Source organism: Anguilla rostrata, chromosome 8, assembly GCF_018555375.3.
Source record: "Anguilla rostrata isolate EN2019 chromosome 8, ASM1855537v3, whole genome shotgun sequence".
Lineage (NCBI taxonomy): Eukaryota > Metazoa > Chordata > Actinopteri > Anguilliformes > Anguillidae > Anguilla > Anguilla rostrata.
The window spans coordinates 35540913-35568183 of NC_057940.1; the positions used below are offsets into that span (position 1 = coordinate 35540913).

Consider the following 27271-nt stretch of genomic DNA (forward strand, 5'->3'; position numbering starts at 1 on the left):
TAGTAGTTTCCGTTTTCAAACATGCACGAAGAATAGAAAACAACATATTTAGAAACATTTCTCCATACTTTAATACTTAATTTCCTTTGCACATATCCATTCATTTATTTTACCATTCATATTTTAAAGACATACATTCATTTTTTATGTGACTAATATCCAATAATGCCACATGTTAAACTATATTTATCATTCTGTAGTCACAAATATGCTACATGGCCAAAAGTATGTGGACACCTGACATCCAACATATCATCTAAAATGATATGCATTAATATGGAGTTGGCTGCTATAACAACCTCAAGTCTTTTGAGAAAGCTTTACACTAGATGTTGAAGCATTGCTGCAGGGATTTGCTTCCATTCAGCCAGAAGAGTATTAGTGAGGTCAGGCACTGATAGGGCGATTAGGCATGGCTCACAGTTGACTGTCCAATTCATCCCAAAGTTGTTGGATGGGGTTGCGGTCAGTTTGGGGAAGGCCCTTTCCTGTTTCAGCATGGCAATGCCCCCGTGCACAAAATGGATGAACTGAGATGTCGACTGCGAGCCAGGCCTTAAGCCCAACATCACTACCCAACCTCACTAATGCTCCTGTGGCTGAATGGAAGTGAATCCCCACAGCCATGTTCCAAAATATAGTGGAAAGTCTTCCCAGAAGACTGGAGGATGTTACAGCAGCAAAGGGGGGGACCAACTCCTTATTAATGCCAATGGTTTTTGAATGAGATGTTCAACAAGGACAGATGGGTGTGATGTTCAGGTGTCCACATACTTTTGGCCAAATAGTGTATATTGGCTAAAGATGTTACCATAATCGTAAAACTATCTCTCTTCGACTATGTTGATAGGATTTACATCTCTGCCAAAACTTAAATTATTCAGCAAAATATCTGGCTGTTTTAAAGACAAACTGATGTAATGTTAACATTTGCTTCAAAGGGTAGACAGCCTGTCTTACCTAAGCTAACCCCGAAGGGTCATGTCATGTGTGAAAAGACTTGACACAGAATTTTTCCATATAGGGTAGAAATTTGAGAAATCCCCTGGCTGTTAAAAATGTCATAACTTTGAAGATATATTGAAACTACAAAGGCCCATGGCTTCTTGGTGTATGTTGTGTTTGTTCCTCACTTATATGACAACACATTCCAAACTAATACTGATGTCATCCAATAAACTTTCTATAACTGTGAGAAAAACAATCATTCACCATCTTCTGGCAGATTTAAAAACACGAAGAATTTAACTTTTCTTTTTAACTTTTCTTTTGTATCCCTGTAACATTTCTTTTCAGTCACCTGAATTATTTCCGATATGTTAACCCATATATTAAGGACATTTTGATTAACAGATTCTTACATTCTGTATTAATTTTAGGCACTGTATTGTTATTTAACAGTGTTCAGCTTGATTTTTTTAGTTTAGTTCTGGATGCACTGAACCCGGCTGTGCTATATGTAGCTTTTTATTGGGCCTACTGTGTGATGCATGTTATTATTTCAGTTTTGTTCATGTTTGTCAGTTCTCATAGTCCATTCTTTAACTTCCTCACACTTGACAGTACAGTTCCTTTACACTGTCCTGCCTCAACAGCAATATCCTCAGCAGTATCATGTGTGGAGGGTGTCCAACCATGTTTTGTCAGTACATCTACACACAGGCTGGGAAATAACAAATATCTGTACATTACTCCAAGGTTTGAAAACACATGTATTGTTATTTCTACATGGTGAAACAAAAATGTATTAATACCCTTTAAATGTATTAACAGCCTTTAATAAAAGCTGAAAATCTGCACTTTAACCACATGGGCATTGTTTGATTGTAAATCTAAAATTCTGTTTGTCCCAAACATTATGGAGCTCACTGTACTAATGCCGGGCATTAGTAGCTGTATCAGTCTCAAGAAAGCACTTCAAGAGTTCTTTTGAAACATTGTTATTTATAGACAGTGAAAAACAGAGTCCAGCTCCCATTGCTAACACATTTTGAAAAAATATACAGTATTTGTAGCAGATACTGGCAAATCAGCAATACTATTCTCTCTATACCCACACTAAACAGAGTTACATAACATTTCCCAATATGTATTCAGATTGTACAAAAGATACATCTCCTTACTGTCACTATCTGACCTGCACAGAAACTACTGAGGCTCCAAAATGGGCACCATTTTTATTGGCTATAAAACTGCTGTCCTAAAGTCTTCTGGTTCTGAAGGCAATGCTTGGGCACATTCCCATTTTCCAGCGCAAATGCCTGTACCTAACTGATCGGAGCCTCACATATCCATGGCCAGTACATGCTGCAGGGTGCATCGTACCAGCTTCCCAGGGCCAGTATGCTTGGGTTGCGAGTCTTCACCATATAGCCACAGTCCTCATCAATGTGGTTGTTCGGCTCGCCATCCATCCAGAAGCTAAAAGGAGAGCATCAAGTAGTCCCACCACCATGCAGTTAATGTTGTGTGAATGCCCAACATGGGCAAAAGATGAACGCAGTGTAATCACAGTGGTAGCAAAATGAAATGGAGCAGGCTGAAATCTGTTTAATTTAGCACTGTTTAAATCACTTTTAATCTTGCTCTCTACCTGGTATCCCTGCATTTTACTTTATGGAGAGTGCCATTTAAGCAATCTACATCAATCAGCATAAAATAGCATAAAAAATTCAATATAGCATTAGGCGATCCTCTAGTGGATTCCAGTCTGGTTTTAAGCTGGTCCACTTGGTTTTAAGCGGTTCCAGCTAGTTTGAAGCTGGTTTGGAGATGTCCAAGCAGGCAGCAAAATGTTTGAGATAGAAACCATGCAGGTAAGACCATGCCCAGCTGATAGGCCAGCTTGGTACAGACAACAGACCATCACCAAATTCTTGGTGTCCAGCTGGAGCAGAAGCTGGTTTCAGGTAGATTCCATCGAAGGATGGTAATTTCAACTGTTTTCCACTCTGTGACATCCTCTTTTTTCATGCCACATTACAGAAATAATATAATTTAAAATTAACAACATATCAAACAACATATCAAATAAGCATCACAGAATTGGAAACAGTTTAGTGTATAGTTTAGTGAAGAAAAAAACACTACCTAAGAGAAAAAATTGAGAAAGAACATTATCAACCAATTTCCATGGATTATTCAGCTCGCCAGTCAATTTATTGCTTAACTAATGAAAGTAAGTAAATACAAGTTGAGCAGTGATTGGTCTAAAGGCAAAGTTTTAGCCTCCTGCATTTCCAGTGCATAGGCTGCCAAAGTGTGTCATAGGCAGCCACAGTTACATATTTAATCCACACTTTGCTGCAAATCAGGACTAAAAACAACATACTACCAAGCACAGGCAATGAGAGTCAGCGCATTTGCATTTTAGATAGCAGACCGTGCACCTACCCTCCAACAAGTTTGGTCCCGTCCACCCAGAACCAGTCACCCTCTGCCTTTTCATCACTGAGCCCAAACCAGTACGCATTCCAGTGACCTCTGACCAGCTGGTTAAACAGAAACGTCTACAACACAGACACATGACACAGAATCAGAAAAGCTGCCCACATTGCGACTCCTGTAAAAACCCCACAGTACAGCGTTTCCTCGAGCGTCTTCCAAGTGAGGACAAACACCATTGCTGCACAGCAAAGTTTCTCACGCTAAATCAGCTCCAAGAGTGTTTGTATAAGTCCACTAGATACAATATGTACTCTATTTGAGTTAAACATACCACATCAGAGTTGATTTTTTGCTGAACATTTTTCAGTGTGGCTGACCTTGGTCCGATTGGGCTGATTTTACATGAGGCCCTCAAATCCCTTCGATCAACAATCTTAAAAAAATGCTGCCTTCCCATTCATAGTTTCAGTGTTCACACATGAGAGTCCAGCCAGTGCTACATCATCTCCATTTCTAGCACTTTCCATCTGTTAAATGTGGTCTTAACTTCAAAGGTGCATCATTCAGAAGCATACATATGAAGGTGGAGTTGACAACAGAAACCGCTTATCAGCTGCGTAACACCAGCGGTTGCGTTTGCTGCAACAAGACAGAAGTCGACTCCTCTCACCTGTTCCTCTGGCGTGTGTATAATGGCTAAGTGTCCCCCCCTCTCTGCACAGTACTCCTGGCTGTCCTTCCAGGACTTGCTGGTGGAGGAGATGAAGTAGCAGCTGGTGTTGAATCCAATCCACTCTGGCGGGCAGACCTTGGGTTTCCCCTGCTCCTCTATTCTCGGACAAACCAAAAAGATATAAAAATTCAGATTTCGGTAATAATTAATCTACTCCCTCATGTTTGGTCTTTAAAAAATGGAAAAGCTTCCGAGAAGACCATGCGAGAAATGCATATGTCACAAAGCTAAACAAAATATCTCCATTTCCACCTACCTGTCTTAGCTGTAAATGTGTTCCACTCTGTGTACCTGCTTAGTAGACATCAATATCCAGAGTAGCACATCTTACATTATTACATACTATGTACTATACAGCTGGATAATTACATAAGAAATTGAGCTATATGTATCTTCCTCTAATGTACAATGGTAGTGCCCATCTGGAAGTTGAACCTGAAACCTCTGAGCCCAATGCCCAAACCATAATATTATATTTTTCTCTGGTGTGACTGTATTCATCATTCACCTACATACCAAGTTAACTTATCCAGAAAGACCTGAAGAGTTGAACTTTTTGGTCAAGCCTACATCCGTCATTATCATGTCAATTCCTAATAAATGAGTAGTAGGCCTCGACAAATTTTAACTTGCCACAAAGGCTAGTGTTTCTGCATTTGCTTTCTTTGCCATTCCTGTTTGGAAAATGCTGAAAAAAGAAAATCCATGCTGTAGTGCCTTCTTGAACTGACTGTTTAAGGAAAAGCATGTTACTTACAGTGATTACTAAAACTGGAGCTGGCTTTCCTCAGGTACAGTGGTCCTAGCACTGAACTGGGTCAGTGGAAATGGAGCTCATGCATTTGAATACAGCACACTCCTTTGAACTTATAACACGTGGGAGAGAAGCCGCAGGAACAGTAAGAGATTTTGCAAGGCTGTGGTGTCTTTTCCTGAAGCAATGCAGAGAAAGGAGAAGAGCTCTGTTCTAATGGAACCACCCACTTATTCCAGGTGCAAAGCTGTTTTATGACTTTTTTAAATTACCCAACAGCCACCAAACTAAGGTTTTAATCAGCTCCGACCCCGACCTCAGGGTACAATGCAAATGATTTTGGTGGAGAGGGTGGGAGGTTTGAATCCTCAGGGCAGTGGGGCAAATAAAAGAACTGGACAATTGCTCAAACCAAAATTTACAAGCCCAGGGGATCGTACAGCACAGGCACCAGAGATACATTATACAACACTGGCATCCCATTACTGATCTACAAATAAGTAGCCCAATAACTTCAGTACTTAATGGACACAATAATTGGAGTCAACCTGCTGGGCTCAAGGAAGGTCACACCTTCACAAAGACTGGTTTAGAACTTCCCTAACCCTGAGTGTTCAAGTGTTAAAAAAGCAATCACAATGAAGAGCATTACCCAACTCAAATGACACAGCTACCACGTTCACGTCATGCTAACTTTCTATTGCTTAAGTCTCACTTCGTCTTTTTGAGCTGTTCGCTGACCTGGACATTCAATATATTCTAATAACAAAAAAAGGGAATTGAGTTCCTGCTGACTTCTTCAGAAGCCAGCTGTTTTAAGTACTGTCATAATACTCATAAACAGTATACTGTGGACCAAACAGGGAATACTCTTCCAAATGAATCCCTCTGTCCCAACCTGGACAACACTACAGCCATTTATGCATCATTTTAGGGGAGCCTGGCTCACATTCAGCTCCTGCAATGAGGTGCACTGCTGCACCATTGCTTTTCATTAAAGTAATTTCAAATGGAAAACGCAATACCAAGTGTAAAACTGCAACATTAACAGATCAAAGTGTGAGAATTCAGGAGACGATATATTTAGGTCTCTCTCTCTCTCTCTCTCTCTCACACACACACACACACACATACCTAGCACCTTGACCCTTGCTTGCAGTCTCTCCTTGTCTTTTTCCACATCTCCCTTCTCTTTCTGCAGTTTGCTGATTACGTCAGACAAAGCTGAGACATTGAAGGAGAGGCGTTCCATTGTGCTCTGTGCTGAGGTATAGTTCTTCGAGAGCATGCCGTGCTCCTCACTCACACCGAACAACAGGTTCTTATCTGCAGGGGGAAGTCAGAGAACACGACACCCAATTAGGACTGACAGCACTTCCCAACCATCTTCTATGGAAGACCAACGTGACAAAATTAAATAGGTTAACGAGGTTGGCTCCAATTTAGTTAATTCTTTACCCGGATATAGCCTGGCTATCTCCTAGTCAGCTAGAAAACTTTCACTTTTCAACCAAATAGCACAGGTTTTCAGACATGCGGCGAAATTGGGAGTTAACCTGAGCTAACCTATTCTGTTTATGTCGAAACACCTCTCAACATATATTTCCACCCATCTGAACGTCTAGATTCAGGCTTGTGGTAACCGGGTCACGTCTGATACTATGAATCCACTTTTCTCTCCTCGTTGGCTCGGGTCTTTTATGCACGGGAGGCCATAAAACTTAAAATCGATGTTCTTGGCTTTATTTGTACAGCCTACCACATAACAACTTTTCGGCATTTTCATAGTCGTATAAATCTTCTGACTGCTAATATTAACTCTATTGAGAGCAGCGGATTCTTTCCCGCCATCGTGGGGGCGTGGCCTCTGTAATCACGCCTGACCGATGTTGACTGACAGGCCGAATAAATTAATTAAAGAGCCAATGTGCAAAGTTGCTTCGGAAGTTGCTTCCTTCGGAAATAATAACGTCATGAAATAAATAAAAGAGGCATAAAATAATGAATAGATATTTATTTAATTGCTTATTTAGCCTATTTATTTCATTATCAATAAGTTTATTTCATTGCATATTAATTTATTTATTTCATTATCTATTTATTTAATAGCTTATTTATTTATTTCATTTTCGCTTTCTTTTATTTCACATTTTTAAATTCTATTTTCTATTTATTTACTTCATTCTGTCACATTTGGTCTTCCACAGTCTTCCAGTCTTCTGCATGACATGTGTACCCATGACTTGAACGCCAGGTGGTGCTGTTTTTGCACTTGTTCGTGCAGCATGGGAACTATTCATGTGAAAAAAGAGTGTAGAGACATTCTAAAATTGGTTAAAGACATTTACAAATATTGAGACATGGACAGACGTGAGTATAAACACTGAGGAACATGCAACATTTGCGGGAAGATGCGTGTTCTAAGAGGTATGATGATGAGACATACTCACAGTGGGCACACAGGACCGCAATGGAAATTAAAAACACCACACACAGCACACCGAGACACCCCGTAGCCAGTCTGTACGGGTGAGAGCTGGGTGCACCTCCAGCAGAGCGCATGGACACTGAAGAACATAAATAATGAGACCAAAACATATCGATTCACACAGGAATTACATTCACGTACATTCATCCAGTCAGAGGTTATTTTGTTATTTACAGGCCAATTTTGCTGTAAGAAGCTCTGACAAAGTCACCATTGGTGAGTTCCTGCTGAACATTTTAAGTTGCACTTAAGTTAAATGTAGGAACTATAATTACTCATTATATCGTTTAAGTAAGTCATTCTGTAGCGTGTTACAATATCATCAATGCATTGTTGTTCATTTGAAAAGCACGTGGGGTTATCAATGAAAAGAAAATATAAAACATCATAATGATATTTTGTCTGGTGTTTCAGAACTACAAAAGTTTCTACAGAAAAAAAAAAAAAATATATATATATATATATAATCATTTTATTTGGACAACCAGAATGGCAGAAATAAATCGAAAACGCAAAATGATAGACATGTCTAGCCCATCACGTTAGAAAAGACAGCCTGTAGAGGTGTAGGCCACGTCAGATTGTTTAAATTCTTGGTTCAGAATATGGAATAGAATGTGTGCGTTTGATGTTTTCCAGTGTGATCTTTCCCACGTCTTTATATCTTCGGGACAAAAAAAAGTAATCCTACTGTCATTTTATGAATATGTCAGCAGCATGTTTGGACAAGTCTGACTCAAACGACTACCCTTTTACTGAACGTGATTTTTTTCCTTATGAGTCATAGGGAGGGAGTCCACGGCTACAGTTTAAATTTTTCTAGTTTAAATTCCACGTGCTAAAATATGAATATTATGATTTTCATAACAGCAATGACCAGATTGTTAACAATATTGACATCAATACTGACGCCAAAATATGACACTGTAGCCTGTGAATGTATCTTCATTAAAAGTGCAAGTTCTGGTTAACACCAGAGTTACTCATAGGTACTTAAGAAGTAACCTTTTTGAGTAGTGATGGTGATGGTGATGGTGATGATTATGATGATGACAGCTGTCGATATTGATTATGGTGCTGTGAACCATGACATAATTAGGGCAATACTACTCTTGAAAAACAATATTACAAATGGATGCTAAACATTCTGAAAGACCGATAATTCGTGAATTAGGTAACTATTTCTATTCGTTTTACGAATTAATGAGTTATGTCAAATCGTTAATACAATTTATATGTCAAAGAGAACAATTATGTGACCGACAGAATTCGAAATAATAATGCAAATTCACGTGACTTACCCTGAACGTCTGGATTTCCAAGTTTGTGGTTTTCCTCCTCATATGGCGTATCTTCATCTTTATTTATGAGTTTAGAGTACATACCGTCGCATTCCACTGACCCCATCTCTGCCGACATTGCCATGTTACGTACTCTAAGAATCGAAGATTACTATGCTTGCAGACTGTCGATGGTGTCTTCTATTGAACTTCTTTGCAAGTGTGTACCTTGAAAACGTCTGTATTACTGACAGAGCTTAAAGTAAAACGTGAAGCTATTACAACCCCCTCATAAAATAGGCAGCTCAAAATACGCCTTGTGGGGGCGTGTGCGTGAGTTTATGTATGTTTGCGTGTGTGTGTGTGTGTGTGTGTGTGTGAGAGAGAGAGAGAGTGTACACGCGTGTTCACATATGTGTGCATTGGCGTAAGCAAAGTGCGTCATGCGCAAGTGTGTTTTTACCACTAGAGGTTGCAAGTACACGAACCCCCGTTTTACCCAATGATTCATAGAGGACACATTAGCCTTCTGTAAATTATGAATTTGTTTGCTTTTTTCGTTTGACCTTAACCTTTATGTACATGTCCATGAGAGTTTCCCAGTTTCTGAGCTGTGGTTATTAGCCAAGAAGACGGTTCGCCAGGAACTCTAGGTCATTTCAATAGAAGTTGATGCGCCTAATCCTTCCCGGAGCAATTCCATTAACCGTGCTGTTCAACAGAGGTAATGTAGTTTTTATATTTTAATCTGCCAGTTTTGCAGGTTTGCCCAAAACAACTCGTCACCCCCTATTTCCTCATTCTGCTCAGGATATACCCAGCGACGATATTTCAGTCAGTAAAATCTGTATTTATGCAAAATATACAGTAGCAAGAAAAAAGTTTGTGATCCCTTTGGAATTACTTGTATTTATGCATTAATTACTCGTGATATGAGGTGTGATCTTCATCTAAGTCACAATAATATACAAACACATTCTGCTAAAACTAATACACAATCAATTGCACTTTCCATGTCTTTATTGAACACATTGCTTAAACATTCCCTGTTCAGGCTGTAAAAAGTATGTGAATCCTTGTATCTAGTTACTGGTAGGACCTCTTCAGCAGTAATAACCACCAACAAATGTTTCCTGTAACTGCTGATCAATCTTGCACAATAGTTAGCAGGAATTTTAGACAATTTCTTCTTACAAAATTGCTTCAGTTCATTGATATTTCTTGGGTTCCTGGCCTGAACAGCCCTCTTCAGGTCATGCCACAACATCTCAATTGACTTAAGGCCTGGACTCTGACTTGGCCATTCCAAAGCATGAAATTTCTTCTGTTTAAACCATTCTGTTGTTGATTTACTCATATGTTTTGGGCCATTGTCTTGTGGCATCACCCAACTCCAAAGGGTTCACAGTTTTTTTCTTTCCACTGTATTAATACAAAGCCTGTTTTTGAGGTACATGTAGCGTACTTGCATGTTGCAGTAGCATCAGATAGATTTTTGTGGGTGTAGAGAGGAATTGTGAATGAAGCAACTTAAATGCTAGCTAGAGAAGAGCGGATGAATGAGATGGGTGGCACGGTGGTGCAGTGGGTAGCACTGTCACCTCGCAGCAAGATGCTCCTGAGTTCAAATCCGGCCTGGGCCTTTCTGTGTGGAGTTTGTATGTTCTCCCCGTATTCGCTTGGGTTTCTTCCCACATTTCAAAGACATGCAGGCAGGTAGGTCAATTGGAGACTCTAAATTGCCCGTGAGTGTGAGTGAAAGTGAGTGAAGTGTGCTCTGTCCTGGGTATAATCCTGCCTCTTGCCCAATGGATAGGCTCCAGCACCCCCCACCCCCCGAGCCTGCCCAGAATCAGCGGGTATGGATAGTGGATGGATAGACTATCATATTTTAAGTAGGCTAAAACCAGATAGCCAGCGACTCCAGGCTGCATGGGTCTGTGCCAATTTTGGCTCAAAGTCATTATTGCCAGGCCGGAGTCAGCACAGAACACTAGTCTGAAGATCCTAGCAAAAAAGATAGGACAGCAGAAAAAAAGATAATGTTAGTCTCTCCAGCTATCAAAGGCAATACTGTATGCAGCTGTGGTTAGAATTGCTGGAGGAATAAACTTGCAATTACGAGAGTATATGTCAGAAATGCAAAAAATAAACTTGAAATTGTGAGAAAAGTCAGAATTGTGAGAAATAAAGTCAGAATTGAGAGAAATTAACAGTAGACCTATGCAGTGGTCGATAAAATAGCGCAGAATAAGCTTGCAATTACAAGGGGAAAATAATTTGATGGGAAATAAATACACAATTGCAGGAAAAATTGGAATTCTGAGAAATAAACTCAGTTGCAAGAAAAAAGTCTCCAACTTTTTTGTTTCGGAAACAGGTTTTCATACAATATTCAGCTGCAACTGTTTTATCTTCCTTGATCATCCATCATTTTCAAGATACATTGGCAACTGAAGCAAGGCATATTTCTCAACTGCAGCTTGCTTAATAGTTTTATCCATATTCCTCTTAAAACTGGTCATCTTGTAAATGAGTTCATTGAAAGCATTGCAAAAGAATTTTTGCCAAATCAAAGGGGGATTTTGAGACCAGTCCAGGAATGGGACATCATGAAATCATACAGACAGTAAATATTTCAGTATTAAATCAATTCTGATATAGATTAGTATGATTAGCAGATTTGATCCTTGTTAGACTCATATAAAGTGTCTTAAATTTCACATTTACTGCATAGTTGTATGCAAATTGTGATTGTTTTCACATCATTTTGTCTTCAAAGACACATATGATGGCAGCTCAGAAACAAAAATTAATTACGAAAACATTCTTCTTTTCCTTTTTAAATAACTATTTTAATAATTATTGTTTAAAAGTGACCCCCTGCGTAAGCACTAATGGAAAGCAATGGCCGGTTTAGAAATGCTCCGCACATCCAACTAACCATTCTCTTTTTTTCCAAATCATTCCCTCTCTGTTTGTTTCTGTTTCCGGTAGAGCCTTCATAAGTTCTGTTTAAGGCCTCAGTGATCCATGTGCTGTAGCTTTCTCTGCCGAGCTACCGCTCTCCTTGCCCTGCTGGAGAGCTCTGAGCCTCTGCGTTTTCTCTGACATCCTGTAGATGTCCAGTGCCGGAGAGGTAACAACTAATTATGTGTCTCCACAGGACCCATGCAGGGGGCGAGTATCTGTATTTCTCACTTGTGCCTGTGCAATGGAGAACTGAAGCTGAGCATTTTGAGCACTGTGAAAATCCTCGTTGTCCTTCTCCGACAAGGACTGGCATGTACATTACTCTAGTCTCTCTTGTTTCTAGCCTAGTCTGTCGCCTTCTGGAAACTGTGATTATAAAATTAAAGGGGTACATACACTCTCTAATGCATGCATGGTTTACATGTGGGACACTAATGGAAAACACATAGGAAAGTTAGCACAATGTTTATAAGAAAATCACACAAGAGATGAGTTCCATGCTTATGCTCATGGGGGTCTTTGTTCTTCGGCAGCTATTCAAATTTGACTTGAAGGTCAGCCAATCAGGTACAGCCTCCTTCGGCAGTTGGCCAATCACCACAGTAACAACTCTAAGCCCCTGGGAAGGAAGTCTTTACAGTTCTAAAAAAAAAAAGCTGATCATAATAGGAGGAGACATACACATTGTGCAAGCAGCTTAACAATCTTTATAATTAGTTCCAGCATTATAAGCAATAAGCAGTAATGCCACTGTTAATAAGAGAAGCTGGAGCACTGCATTTCCCATACAACTTCTCTTCTTTGAGTAATGTCACTGCCATCTTACATAAAAAGAACAAAGTAAGCTTTAGCTTGAAAAGATTGTCTGATGGGCAGTCACTTTTAATTACAAATGATTATATGTATTTTGAAGACTGAATTGCTTAATCCATCCATTTAGGTACATTGTGTTTCAATTCGTATGCGTGTGCACTGTTTCCTATTTCAACTAAAAAGTCCATGAATTTTCATATGCAATCATTAAAATGCACTCCATCTGGGCTGTTTTAAAACTGAGCATATCATTAACCTTGGGTGTTTTAATAATCAAAACATTTTCAGGCCAAGGGTAAAGCTCTTATGTGTACATCTGATTTCAACTCTTGGTCTAATTAACATGAATTGTATGGTGGAACTTACATTATCCTAAAGGCCAGGGATCGTTTTTTATTGCATAGGGGTTTTCATAAAACAAAAGGATAATTGGAACAGGCAAAAACAAGGAATTCTCACATGCATAACCTGTAGTGTTCACTTGTCTAGATTCAAGATATTAAAGGCATGTCATATGTACTGTGGTGGTCTATAGTATGTGGCGCTTATTACATTACTCACCATACTGACTTCTGCTGTGGCGATTTGATTAGAATGCCGCACAGCTGTGAGCTAAAATATGACCAGCAGCATATCCATCCATTCATCCATTATCTGTACTCGCTTATCCTGGGCAGGGTCACACGGGGTGCTGGAGCCTATCCCAGCATGCATTGGGCCAGAGGCAGGAATACACCCTGGACAGGCCGCCAATCCATCGCAGCACAAAAAGACAAAAGAGAATCAACATTCACAGTGAACTGACTTACACTCATCGTTGTCAGATGGGATGGTGCCAGGATTTCTTTTGTGCAGATTGCGTAAACTTGCAGCATGCCAACTGGACAAACAAACCGTCGCATGTGTTTGTGGTTCATGGTCGCATCAGCGATCTTTGGACCAACTTTGGAGTAAGTTAATCATCTGTGCTGTGATATACTGCACAATTTAACTAGCTTACTTGAAGGCCCAGTCTCACCCCTGTTCACACCCCATTGTCCTGGGCAGTTGTGAGCCATCCAGTCACAATCTGTCCTTGTTCCAGTTCCGTCTAACTTTGCCTTCTGGCCTGTTCTCCATGACAGGTTGTTTACATCCAAAACCAGTATTAACATTTTACTTGCTTACTACAGTCAAAATGGCAGGTCCATGCTAAGGCTTGCCCATTCTTTTTTCTCCTCTGTTCCCCATTGACATTTCTGAACACATGCACACACGCACACGCATACACACACACACACACAGGCACACACATACTTGTTTAATATATTCTGGTGGTGCCATAGTCTGCATATGTTGTATTTCATTTTTATCTCTGCAGTACATTCTGAATTTCAGTCACTCAGAAAATAACGACATCCTTTTATTGCTTTTGCTTTTATTGCTTATTATTAATTTATTTTTATTGATTTTGCCCTTATTGCTGCTACCGATGAAAAGATCTTGAGTAAAAGGAATCAAACCACCTCATTCATCATTTCAGACAAATTAAATGCAAGAATGGCTCTTGAACAGCAAGCACAGGCTCTACAGTGAGTTCATACTGGCAGAAACATATATAGGATAGAACAACTTTGAGTATGGAGAAAAACTACTGGAAAACTGCAAAATACTACAGATCACTGCCTTTTAATGTTTTCTAAAGAAACATTGTGAACATTTGCATGATTTAAAACAGACAGCTATAGCTCGAAAATAGTTATAATATGAATCAGAAAAGAGTGCAAACATAACCAGAACCTGGATGAGAGCTAGATCCAGACTTGAGAACTGAGATTTTGAATCAGAGCTAGGTCTAGTTACAGAACTGCATTTTCAATAGCAAGGCCATTTTTTTTATTATTTATAAACTTTGGATTCATCCATGCATTGTTCAGATCTCTGTGCTCTCTCTCTCTCTCTCCCTCTCTCTCTCTCTCTCTCTCTCGCTAGATTCCCTCAGGTCTGCACTTGTGCTTTCATAAGCTGTTGAAATTCCTGTGATTTAGTTGTTTTTGGGGGAATGTAACCCCCTTTAGCTCCAGGGCCACAGGACTCTCCTGCAGAGTAAGGGCCAAGAGGGCAAAGTGGGGGGAGAGGCATCAGCTATCACGCCAGTCCAAGCTCCATCATTCCCATCAAATTACTCTCTGCCCCCACCCCCCCCCTCAATTTAGGAATGTTAAGGGTGTCTCGCAAACACTCTGCAGACTAATATTCAATATTTAATGTAAGGAAAGAAAGGAAATATATTTTGGATGTCTTTGACAACTGGCACACGGTCACCAGTATTACATGAATGCCTGCCTTTATTTTTTTTTTATTTGTGTTGTCTGTTGTAATAAAGGGTTAATCCATTGTTCTATTTATTTCAGACAGCAGGCAGATTATTGCCTGGTAGAACATTTGAATCCTTCTAGAATGAAAATCAGATGTGGATTTGGAGCGAAGTCCAGAGCCAGACGCAAGCTTAGAATCAAGAGCCAGAATCACGAGAAGAGGTGGACCGGGAGAACAGCCCTCATAATTTAGAAACAGGAAGGAATGCTGCCACAGGTGACTTTCCATCAAAGGCGATCTCATTTTTAGCTCGCACCACCCGTCTTGCAATTTCTGCCGTTCGTCCAAATCAGACGGAAGCGTGGCGTGAGAGAGGTAATGAAGAAATACAAGAGTGGATGTGGAGCAAGAACACTTAAATCTGCTCTCTTCTGGTGGAGCAAACAACATAAATATCCCCTGAATTTCAGGGCCTGGTGAATGAGTACGCTGACACAGTCTAGTGCTAGGGTACGATTCTGCAATTTCATTTAAGGGATGCAACATGATTATGGATGTTATACGCGGTACCGATACAATTGTATTTTATTGTGCCCGCACTGTTTTTGTTCCAGGGGTTTAATGGAAGTCAGTTTAATTAGGAACAGCATGGCTGAGCTGGAGCCATTGCAACATTTTTGCGCTCTGGTGGACTTTATGTAGCGCCTCACCATGTGAGATATAGAAATAGAGGGGGCAAGGAAGTAAAATCAAATATATTTGGAAGTATCTTTTTTCCTTACTATTGTCTTAATAGTACTAATTTTTCATCAACACAGTTTTGACATAGAATGTCCTTTGAGTCAAATATTTTGCTTGAATAGAATATTCCCTTTGAAGTTCATTGAAAGTATCTGGGTTTTATACTGACTTGCCTTAACAATGACATCAAAAATACCACACAAACTGACATTAAGAAACTTTTATTCACTGTTGCTGTTATTGCTGTTTAAGTGAAAAAGAAAATCTCTAACTATTTGCAGGCATTAGAGTCCCTCCAAACGTTTTAACAGACTTGTGCAGATGTTTTGATGTGAAATCAATATGTTTATTCTTGCTTTGACCAACTGGATTAAAAAAAACATAACAGAGTGAATAAATTAAGTGGTCATTTTGGTTTCTTCATCTCCTGATGGTACAGCAATCAGGATCCATATTGACTTGGCTAGCCAAAAAGATGGAGCAATAACTGGAAAAGTAGGACATTTTTTCAACTGTTTGTTTTTCATTAAAAGCCCAGATTATGAGTTTGTACAACTAATTTTATTATTCAAAATGACTCAGCGGCCAAGGTCTCTGAGATAAACTTCCAGTTCATTGCACATCATGTGCTCTCCTGGGTTTGTTGGTTCATTTATTGGCTTGGTAAGCAGATTTGTTGAGTCAAAAATGGGTATACTTCTGGGATAAAGTTCATGTTGATCAACATTTTGATCTTTCCCCTGTTTAATTTCTGTTCTTCCTCTTCTTGTCTCTAACTCCCTCTTCTGCCCCTGCATGTCATCCTCGAAATTATCCACCCACTCTCAGGCTCCATCCAATCAAAATGCAGGAAAGCCTTGTGACTGTGACACATCACTCTGTTTCCTCACAGATGTTCACAGAGCAGAAACACACCCTTCAGAATAATGGAAGTGTTACCAGTTATTCTGTGCTGGAGAATAACGCATAGCGCATTCTTAACAAGTAATGACATGCTCATTTAGTTGCCAAATGGCTGAATAATCCATTAACACTAAAAGACCGAAAGTCTGTCATCTAATTTAATATTCTCTTAATGGTTTTGCTAGGCATTTTTTAATTGTTTTGTGTTAATCTCCATCCTCCATTCTGTGTTGCAGACTGTAATGGTGAGAAAATAAAGTCAATGTCAAACGAAAGATGGATTTATCAGCTACTGATTCTGACACACCTCATCAGCATGACAAAATACGCATTAATGACAATGATACACATTCATGTGATATACAATAGAATATCAATAAAACTGCCTGGAACTGTGCTGGACCTGGCCATCTGAACCACTATGTGTCATCATGTAAAGTAAAACGTAAGGTTAATAACACTAAACAAAAAGCAAGCAATTTGTAATACCATGAAATAGTTAAGGTCCTAGCCATGTTCGAAAACTTCCAGTGTTGACTTCATTATTTTATTCAATTAAAATGGATCTTATCGAACTGAACATAATAGACGTAGTCAATTATGCGCAGCCTGAGACTGCTGGCAGAGTCAATGATGGCAGAGTCAAGGCAGTTAAAACTCAGCTGCATGAGCCATGAAGAAGCAGTCTCTGCACTCACAGTTACACACAATGTTACAGTGCTATTAGGTAACTTTGAGTTACTGAAATCTCTCTCTCTCTCCCTTTCTCTCTCTCTCCCTCTCTCTCTCAAAATTCTAATTCAAATGGCTTTATTGGCATGACGTAACACTGTACATATTGCCAAAGTAAGCGTTTAAACATTGAAAAGCCAAACATTAATTAGAAAACATACTACAGTAAATAGTAGAAAATATAGTGGATGGAAGTAGAAAATAAATATAGCCATCAAAAAGCTGATTGTTAATATCAGCACAAAACAAAACAAATAAACTGTCATCAGATATAACAGCAACAATGTGTGTCAGGTAACTGTCACTCACTGTCCCTCAGTTTATGGCAGGCAGCAACATAGACTGCTGCTAACTCACAGCTCTTTGAGTCCTCCCCTAGTAGGACTGGTAGTTTTTCTTCATCTAATAGGTTAAGAAAACCTTTTGTTATTAATCCGAATTTTTAAAAATGTGCTTCTCTAAGATGTTTATACTTTTCACATTTGGTGAGGAAGTGTAGCTCTGTTTCAGGCTCACTGAGGGTGCAATGGCAGCACAGCCTTTGCTCTGCAGGGAACCAGGTTTTCCTGTGTCTCCCCTTTTCAATAGTGAGGCTGTGCTCACTCAGTCTGTACTTTCTCTCTCTCTCTCTCTCTCTCTCTCTCTCTCAGAACCAGCCACAGTGTTTCAGGTGACCTGAGCAGATGGGAGCTGTGAACAAACTCACAGCTACACAATGCTGAGGGTGTGATTGCAGCGTAGCATATGTTCCTGTGTAAGCTCTACTTCTATATTAGTTATCCCTTTCAGTTTAAAATTGATCATTCTGAAAAAAAGCCATGGAAGGATATTGCCGTTTTATGATGCTCCCCATTTGACTCCAACTAAAGCGCCCATTGAATATTTCCTAGGAGGCACCTAAAGTACAGTACTGTGCAGAAGTCTCAGGCACCCTAGATTTTTAAATATGTATAGTATATATTTGGTCTTAGATGTTTATTTTTTGTGTTCAGTTGAAAAGAGAAAATTTGAGATTTCCAAACATGAATTTTCCAAAAAATGAAATTTTATAGATACATTTTTGTAGTTTGTTAAATAAAGTAATATTTTAAGTAACAGACTATTTTTCAGATAAAAACTTGATCAAGGGATTTCCTGGAGGGCCAGAAGCAAGCGAAACTACCAGCATCTGCAGAAAAACTGTGGCAAGTTCTCCAAAATGCTTGGAACAGCCTACCAGCCAATTTTCTTATAAAACTGCAGGACAGTGTACCTAAGAGAATTGATGTAGTTTTAAAGGTGAAGGGTGGTCACACCAAACATTGATTTTATTTAGTTTTTAACCATTTACTGCTCTTCATATTATTTTTTTCGATATTTATAACCTTTCATTTCATTATTTTTGAAAGCTTCTTAGCTGTACAGCATTTTCTTCACAGGTGCCTAAGACTTTTGCACAGTACTGTATATACAGCTTTTTTGTTCATCTGTTTGTAGTTTTGTTCATTATTTAATTACATTTTTTTACTGGCGGAGAAAGGCAGTTTTTTTGTTTGTTTTTTATGTTTTTATTTTTGGTGCAGCAAGATAACATTTCTTGCTTGAAGGATCAATCCAGTCAGTTCAATCAATTGTAGTATCCAACAAGTAGCAATTAGTTATTGTGCATTGTGTCCTCAGACATTATACTCTCTGTTCTATTACAAATCCTGATTTTTGTGGGATATAATTTCAGTTCCCTGCCAAGACAATTACATGGGAAAAGCATTAGGCTTACTTCATTCTGTCTGCTATATGTTTTACCAAGAAATATTGTGTACCCACCATGTAAGTAGGCTTTTAGGTTGTCGTTTGTATTCATTTAAAACAAAGGACACCACAAAACATTTACTGAGTGGTAACAAAAGTGTTAACAAACGTTCAAACATTTGCCTTCCAAAGACAATTGAATTCTGTGACTTGTATATCCAGCTAGGAAAAATGGCTGAATTTAATTTTCAAATCTTTTATCAAATAACTTTTTTTCCAAAATGTTAATTATGGGTCCAGTTAGGCTTAACTGTATGATGGCCACATACCAGCACAGGATATGTTCTTAATTTACAGCAGATTGCTCCCAAGTCCCACTACAGTATATTCCAAGTACAGGTAGTCTCAAGACACAGAGGAACAGTTTTATTGCATGTGTCATTCACTCTGAACCACACTATCACATACAGATTACATCTTACAATACAAAGACCCACACATGAGAACCAGCAATACTGCCAAACCATGATTGACATGAACACTATAAAACACCTGTGTGCCCCCCCAAATAAATAAATAAATAAATAAATATTACCCACCACAAAAAATATAGAGGACTGAATCCTGCTTTGATACAATGGAACAATATTTATGGCATAATATTACTTTTCAACATCGGACTGCTTGCATGTTAATGTGCATTGAGTTCTGATTAAATTAGCACTGGTTGAGAGTGTCTTGGCGTACTACTGCTGAATGAACATCCAACAGAAATCATAGTGTGTTACTGATCTGTGTTTATAGAAATCGTCTCCAGCTAGAGCAAGCTGGAGTTGGAGTTGGAGTCATTTAATTAACATGGTACACAACACAGTAGACTGTCAATAATGCTTTGGTTGCTTATGGCTTCTTGCTTTGCTGGCCGTTAATGGGACTTCAGACATGCTGCATGACGGAGACAGTGCTAGATTAAGTCTAGCTGCGATGGTTTTAATAGAAATTAATGGCCTTCTTTGAAAATTCTGCACTGTTGATTAAGGAAGTGTTTCTCAATGAGTGTGCCATAAGAAAGCTTTCAAACTGCAAAACTTTTTTGGTTAACAGTCAGATAAAATGAATGTGGAAAGTAAAGGCATCTGTTTGGCAAGTAAGCCTACAAGATGCCTCATATTAATAAGCGAATCCAAACCTTCTTCAATTACTTTAATAAACTTTGAAAACATATAGCCTGAAATGACTTCTTCATTTTCTTTTTCACACTATTTATCCAATTTGGGAGGCATTTCGTTGGAATGCAATGGTTGCTGGACATTAGCACACACATTTAAGGAACAGAAAGTGCTTCTTGGAAACAACTCTTTGGATGGTTTAATAATATGTTTTTAAAAAAATAAGCACATCACGTATGGCTTGGCCCCAAAAAGGGAAGTCACGGGGTACATATCAACAGAAGTTAACATATTCTAAGACAAGCAATAGTGAGGGATACATTGGGTAATATAAAGGCATCAAAACAGATGTAATATCAGGATATATGCACATATGCAGTACAGACGGAGCAGGATGAGCTGAGATTATCTTTACAAATTCAACTATGGACACCTATTTGTCTCACGGTTTAAAAAACAAAATAATGTACAAGTGCTATTTGACACGATCAAAATACAAAGTAGAAATGCAATCGTTTAATTTTAAAACAATCTTCTGAGTCTTCTTAAATGATCACCTCAGGCATTCTACAGAGGAGAGAAACATGTTTTTATTCCATTTCAAAAATAATGAACAAATTATCGTTCTTCTACATTACATTCACATTTATAGTAATTCATTTAGCAGGTGGTGTTATCCAGAACAATAAGGTTAAATGAACACAAGTATAGATGCAGAAAGTTACAGTGACAGTCAAATCAAAGGCTCATTGAATGACAAAACACTGCAATTAACCTTTTGTCCTGCACAAAGCTGGTCTGAAAGAGATATCATATTAAGTCAGAGGAAGTGCAAAAAAGTTTTTGTCTTGTAATGTATAATACAGTACTATAATGTGAACTGAAGTACCAGTGGAAACCAGGATCAGAAGATCCGTGAATTTTAAACAGAACTTCTGGCTAAAGGAAAATTTGACTTGACAGAACCAAAATGCAGTTTCAAAAGACAAGTTTTCAACCTTCCTCTAAAGATTGCCTGGTCATCAGAAAAGTGCGAACAGATGACTAACCATCGCTAGTTACAAATTTTCACATTGAGACAGAACAACAATGGAATGATTTCAAAATTAAACTATCTGACCCACAGAATGTATTTGAAGAAATTTTTGTTTAAGGTGCTGCCTAACTGTCAAATTATGATATTATTAAAAAGCCTTCATAGCCCCTTTGTTAAAATCCAACAAAAATCCATTCGCAAACAAAAGGATTGCTTTGAATGAAAATAAGCCAAAGAAAATAACTGCATTACTTGTACCAAGCACTTATAAAATCAGCCTTGCATCAATCAGTCAAAGTCTTATTTTGCACTTGGTAAGCCCAGCTAGACAATTTCCTGAGGCTTCAATGAAAAATGTTTACTGTATTCATTTTTGTTACAGAAATGACCAAATGTAAATGATATAGACATGTTTGAATATGAAGGCAAACTGAATCACTCATGGTACCATCCACACCAACGACAAACGTACACTAATGTTCACTCTAGCCCTCGGAGATCAACAGCATTGCAGAAATTTAATTTCACTTCAAAACTAGAAACCAGTTCAAATCCAAGAAATGTCGTGTTTTGAGATAACTGTGGAATGCGCTGTTCTTGACTGACCAATTAAGTGATAACAATGAATCAAAAACAATGCAACAATGAAAATGGCTCTCGAAGGGCCATAGTTAATGCAGAAATGAACATGCCCAGTGAACGCACACCAACACACTGTCCCCTCTCTGCCAACGTCCAGCTTAGCAGCACTGCATCTCTCACCTGTCTCTGACAGAGGGAGTGCTCTGTAGTGTCTGTCTGCTTCCCTCTGGAGCCAGGGAACAAGGGAGAGAGAGAGAAAGAGAGGGAGCCATAGCAGGGGAAAGAGGCGGGGGGTGCCAGGAACTTCTGTGATCATAACTGTTGGTGTGGGAGAAGCAGAGGGAAGGAGGTTTTGCACAACGTTTCCCAAATTCAGAAATATATTTTCCTATTTTATAATGCATACCAATTCATATAAAATGTGAAGGTGCACAAAAAAAATCTATAGTTTTGTATGAGTGGCATGGAAATGATAATGTCTAATCATATGCTCCTTTTCAATTTTTAATGTCTACTGAATAACATTGTCTTAAAATGGAAAATATACAGCAATATGTAGATACATACTTATAGCAAGAGTTAGGCTTACACAATGCAGACCCTCTACACATAGTCAATATAGTATGCACATAATGGCTAAATGACACCAGATTGCTGTTGCTTCCACTCTAGTCTAATTGATGGTGATATTCACAGATAGCACTTACCAGAGTTTAGCTGTTATGATGATTGCTGACACAATTAACACTGAGGAAATGGTCACTGTGACATAGAACTGAGGGTCAACTGAAAGAGACAGAGGTCAGTGTAACCTGTCCCAGTTAACAGGGAAACACATTTTCTATTGCTCTTCCAAAAGGTTCATTTTCAGCAGGCTCAAAGTTAAATGGGGGGTGTCCAGAAGAATTTGGTTTGCACATTTATGTGATCACAGCATGTAGGTCTGGATCCAGTCAACATTTCCCTTAGTTTTGACTCATTATTCTTCATTCACAGTAAAATGTCCATTGTCTGACAGAGTACATACAAGTCCAATAGGGATACAGTAGGATTATGTATTCTGTAAGAGCTGATTTAACACTGAACATCTTTGTTTTCTTCACATGCACAATTTGACCATTTTAGCAATCACCAAAGTGTTGAAAACGTCAGACTTAGATATAAGTTTTGAAGAACCCAGGCCATTGTCTTGTGCACCTACCTTCCTCTGGTTCCTCCTTATTGAATTGTCCTTCTCCAGCTTCATGGTTGTCTCTCTCTCTCTCTCCCAGTAAGCTCTCTTGCGGTCCACTGGTTGGAGCGCTCTGGTGTTGTTTCCAAGGCTTGGTTGCCTTTTGATAATGATCCATTTGTTGGCCAGACACAAAGAGGCTTGTCTCGTCTTCGTTCATCTCTGTGGGACCCCAAACGACCACCCAGAGTGGGGTGGGAGTGGCCTGAGTTGTGACGGACAGCTGAGATGAGAGCGAGCCTCTCTGTGTCACTTTCACCTGCTCCCTTTCATCCCCTTGCTTCTCTGCACTTTTCTGCCCCTCGTCACATGACACGGGGCGAATCGCCACTGCAACCAGCAGACAGCAGAGGGCAGCCATTCGGGTAACAGGAGAGAGGGGGCTGAGACAGAGAGAGAGAGGGGTTAATTAAGTACAGTGGATGGACTAGGTTGTATTCTACAGGGGGAGGGTCAGTGAAGCCATATGCGAGCCTGGCTACCTCTCTCGCTCCTTCTTACCATCTCCCCATCGCTTCAGCTGTTCACAGCAAAGCTGCTCTTTCTGTCATCTCTCCTGAATGAGAATAAGAAAGAGACAGGTTTACTCCGACAGTGGCTGATCAAGGAGGTGAAAGGCTGGCACAGAGAGAGGTAAAGAGGAGTGAGTGAAGAGGATTCCACATGTACAAATAGAATCACACTCGCAAAACCCGACACAGTTTTACAATTTGCAAACATAAAAAAAGATGTTGAACACTTTCCACACATGGCTGAATAAACACAACAGAACATTGCATTAAGCATGGCTACACATGCATGCTGCTTCTTCACTTAGGAGACACACAAATTGCACTTGTCAAGATAGGCTGTTCAAATACAGGTCCAATAAATCCTATCATTTATGCATGGCCAAAGACACACACATGCATGGACACGGTATACGCTAACGTGCCTACCTCTCGCAGCAGAAGGAGGGAGTGAGGGAGAGAAAGGAGAGGTAGAGAGGGAGAGGGAAAAAGCATTAGTTGCCTTGGAAACAGAGACATGAGGAGTGTGAGAGGGAGGGAGAAAAAGTGGGAGAGATTTAAATGCTAATTATGCTTTTTTAACGGGTGTAATTAAATGTGACAGATACAGACAGAGAAATGGAATTTATGACAGAAATGGACTGGAGGATTACTAATGTTCTAATTGGTTGAACTTGGTTTTAAGGATCTGTTTATAGGGTTAGAAAGCAGATGATATACCCGTAATTGTCAATTAAGTATATCTATAAAGTGAATAACATTTTTGAAAACAGAAAATGGAGAGTTAGCGGATACTGTCGTAAACATTTTTTTTAAATACCATTTCACTCAAAGGGGGCAGGCTGTACCAGAAACATAAACATCAATATTAATAAAAGCATTAATGTGCCAACATCATGAGGACATTTTCGAAACAAACTACAATTATCAACCGCTTATTACTTACAAACAGACACATGGGGCCTCTCTAAGTGAGGAGATGGGATTATTCACGAGGCAGAGAGAGCGATTATGTACAGTACGCATTCATGTCACCGTGTGGGTAGAGAGAGAAAGAAACAAACACAGGCAGATGAGCGAGAATTTCAGAGACGGTGAAGCGCCAGTCAACAGACATGACAAACAAGATAAATGATCATGGCAGAAGTTCTCAGTTTGTCATGTTTATTTCATGCATGTGAAGAAATATTGACACGGAAAATAATCAGTCATCCTCGCTACGTCTGCCTCCCCGCGCTCACTCAGTCTGTCACATATCATCTCACTTCCCTCTCCCTCCCTTCACCAGCCCGGCCTTTTGATGGTGTTTTTCTTTTCCACTGGGAAAGCTGCAATACAGTGTGTGGTTTACGGCCTCTCTCTGCGGACCACTGAAATGAATATGAACTTGAATCGATATAAACCCTTGAAATTTTCAGCCTAACACGAGTCCTATTGGAGCAATGAGCATCTCGGTACACTATTTATCTGAGTAAGTTCAGTAGGTTCATTGATGCTGTGGATGCCTTGTTGCAATATGAAGCACGGTTAATCACATTCTCTAGAATTCTCCGTAGATCACGCAACTATACTGCTAATATAATCATAAACCAGATGACCACGTCATTTGAGAAGCAGCTGAGCAAAAATGATTTTGTTCCTTTCTGAGTTAACTGCATTAGAAGACAGCTATACTGATCAGTCTGTCACCTCAGAGGAATAAATACACTTGGCTGTAAAATATTTATTTCTACTTATTGCTGCCCTGGTTATTATTCCCAGTGAAATATTCCGAACACCTTGGATTGTTTTTGTTAATTTATTTAATCATTTGTATAATTTATTTTAGGACTTTTAAGCTGTGTTTATATTTACAGTAGCACAAATACATTTAATAAATGCCTCAATGTTATAGAATAAATTCTACTTCCCTTTTTAAACTCTGTGCATTGCAAAACATGAAAAATATATTTTTGAAGAATACTTGTTTGTTCATTAAAGAATTAAGATTTTTTATGTTGTTTTGTCTTCAGCATATTTAATTTAAAAAGAGACACTATGAGGTTAAAGTGCAGACAGTCTAATTTGAGGGCATCCATCCATATCAGATTATTCTTGTAGGAATTACAGCCCATTTATACATAGTTCCCCCATTTTAGGGGACCAAGAGCAATTTGTCCATAAATCTTCGTTCCAGAAGTACAGTTTTTCTTTTATGTACTTTAAAAAAAAAAAACGCAAACTCTAACCTGTCCATTTTGTTCTTGAGGCTTATCTGTGGTTTTCATCTTGTGGTGAACCCTCTGAGGTTTTCTGGTATAGTCATTTCTTTAGGGTAGCCTTTGATACATCTATGCTTACATCCTAGTAAGTGTTCTTGATCTATTTGACAGCTGAAAGGGTTTTTTTCTTCACAATCCAAAATATTCTTCAGTCATTCTTGCTTCGAGACAATCTACCAAACAGTTGATTTCGACACACTCAATGTTTTGGTTATGTCTCTGATCAACTTGTTCTGATTTTTCTGCCTCACAATGGTCTGCTTTACTCCCATTGAGACTTCTTTGGTCCTCATGTTGAGAGACAATAGTAACAGACCCCAAATGCCAATGGCAAATCTAGAATCAACTCTAGACCTGTTGTGAGCTTTCTTTGCATGAAATAATGATGCATCGACACACATCTGGCCAAGAAATAGCAGCGCAGCCAATTGTCCAATTACTTTTGGTCCCATAAAATAGGAAGACTATATATAAAAACAGATGTAAATACCCTACATTTTAAATTAAAAGCTGATAGTCTGCATTTTAACATCATATTCATAGTTTCATCATTTCATTTCATTTCAAATCCAATGTCCTGGAGTACAGAGTCAAAACTGTCTCACTGTCCAAATACATTACATTACAGGCATTAACAGACACTCTTATCCAGAGTGACTTACACAACTTTTTTTTATTTTTACATATACATTGCATCCATTTATACAGCTGGATATATACTGAAGCAATGCAGGTTCAGTACAACGGCAGTGTCCTACCTAGGAATTGAACATGTGCCATTCTGGTTACAAGACCAACTCCTTACTCATTATACTACACTGCCGCCACAAATGCTTACAGACTATACTGTGTGTGTGTGTGTGTGTGTATGGGACAAGTATGAGTAATGGATGAATCAATTACTTGTTGGATACGTGCGACTATGAGTAGGCTCTATTTATTCATTTAAAATATGTAAAAAAGTGAGGCATTAAAATAGAGCATATTTCTTTATCTAATACAAATAGAATAAAGCAAATATGTATTTTGAAACACATGTTTTGATTACTTTTGGCTTACTTTTTGTTGGTCAGCTGTTGTAAAGTATAAGCGGGACAATGTCCGAAGGGCTGGGCATTAGGCAGTTTAAATGCCCTGCGATGAGGCAAATTTATTAGTCCTGCATCAGGCATTCATCTACAGATCGTTTATGGCATGTTGTCACTAGATTGTAAATATTATTTTTGGTATTTTTTGAATTGATTGCTTGTATACACATGGAGTGTCGTAACTATCTGTCTTCCACTTTTCTTTGCTTTGTCCCCCGATGTAAATAGTTCACAACAATGATATGAATTTATTTATTTTATTTTATTTTTTTAAATGATTCATAAAAAAACAGGTAATCTATAGGAATTATTGAGAAAGATCTGGTATGAAATGGAAGGTGAGGTGTTGCATAAACTGGTGGAATCTCTACCAAGCAAAGTGAAGGCAGTAACCAAGGCATAAGGTGGACACCAAGCATTAACTATTTTTGACCAAAAATAAATACTGACACACTTTTTAGATTCATTTTTTTTTCATTATGTATTTCTGAATGAGGAGTATAAACAGAGTATCGTAATTTCATTAGCCCTTGATAAATAATGTCTACACATATAAACAGTGCAA

General features: G+C 38.8%; 2 protein-coding genes and 1 long non-coding RNA gene across 4 annotated transcripts; 1 reads left to right on the forward strand and 2 right to left on the reverse strand.

The window, feature by feature from the left end:
• Window positions 1–1924: 1924 nt before the first annotated feature.
• Window positions 1925–8945, reverse strand: zgc:174904 (uncharacterized protein LOC564690 homolog). Its single transcript, XM_064347973.1, has 6 exons — window positions 8664–8945; window positions 7325–7441; window positions 6009–6200; window positions 4058–4215; window positions 3394–3509; window positions 1925–2421 (listed from the first exon to the last, which is right to left on the reverse strand). The coding sequence occupies exons 1-6, from the start codon at window positions 8785–8787 to the stop codon at window positions 2268–2270; spliced, it is 861 nt and encodes a 286-aa protein (XP_064204043.1). The 5' UTR covers window positions 8788–8945; the 3' UTR covers window positions 1925–2267.
• A 206-nt stretch (window positions 8946–9151) lies between these two features.
• LOC135261548 (uncharacterized) lies at window positions 9152–16645 on the forward strand. The gene is made up of 2 exons (XR_010331982.1): window positions 9152–9366; window positions 14822–16645. It is a non-coding gene; the product is annotated as an uncharacterized LOC135261548 (long non-coding RNA).
• A 2596-nt stretch (window positions 16646–19241) lies between these two features.
• On the reverse strand, window positions 19242–23837 carry LOC135261544 (uncharacterized). Of its 2 annotated transcripts, none has more exons than XR_010331979.1 (6): window positions 23787–23801; window positions 23331–23404; window positions 22819–23231; window positions 22325–22403; window positions 21798–21935; window positions 19242–20566 (listed from the first exon to the last, which is right to left on the reverse strand). XR_010331979.1 is itself a non-coding variant. In XM_064347982.1 (6 exons), the coding sequence occupies exons 2-6, from the start codon at window positions 23358–23360 to the stop codon at window positions 20545–20547; spliced, it is 663 nt and encodes a 220-aa protein (XP_064204052.1). In that variant the 5' UTR covers window positions 23361–23404; window positions 23787–23837; the 3' UTR covers window positions 19242–20544. The 2 variants fall into 2 exon arrangements, 1 of the variants encoding a protein (XP_064204052.1); XM_064347982.1 differs by having other exon boundaries at window positions 23350–23404; window positions 23787–23837.
• Window positions 23838–27271: the final 3434 nt, after the last annotated feature.

What these genes read in the sequence shown, in the direction of transcription:
- LOC135261544 (XM_064347982.1), bottom strand. An exon ending in ATCATAACAGCTAAACTCTG is followed by an intron (nt 21,936 to 22,324) that starts GTAAGTGCTATC and finishes CCACACCAACAG; the next exon opens with TTATGATCACAGAAGTTCCT. An exon ending in ACTCCCTCTGTCAGAGACAG is followed by an intron (nt 20,567 to 21,797) that starts GTGAGAGATGCA and finishes TCTCCTCTGTAG; the next exon opens with AATGCCTGAGGTGATCATTT.
- zgc:174904 (XM_064347973.1), bottom strand. Translation starts at nt 8,787, where the DNA reads ATGGCAATGTCGGCAGAGATGGGGTCAGTGGAATGCGACGGTATGTAC. An exon ending in TGCGGTCCTGTGTGCCCACT is followed by an intron (nt 6,201 to 7,324) that starts GTGAGTATGTCT and finishes TTCCCCCTGCAG; the next exon opens with ATAAGAACCTGTTGTTCGGT. An exon ending in AGCAAGGGTCAAGGTGCTAG is followed by an intron (nt 4,216 to 6,008) that starts GTATGTGTGTGT and finishes GTCCGAGAATAG; the next exon opens with AGGAGCAGGGGAAACCCAAG.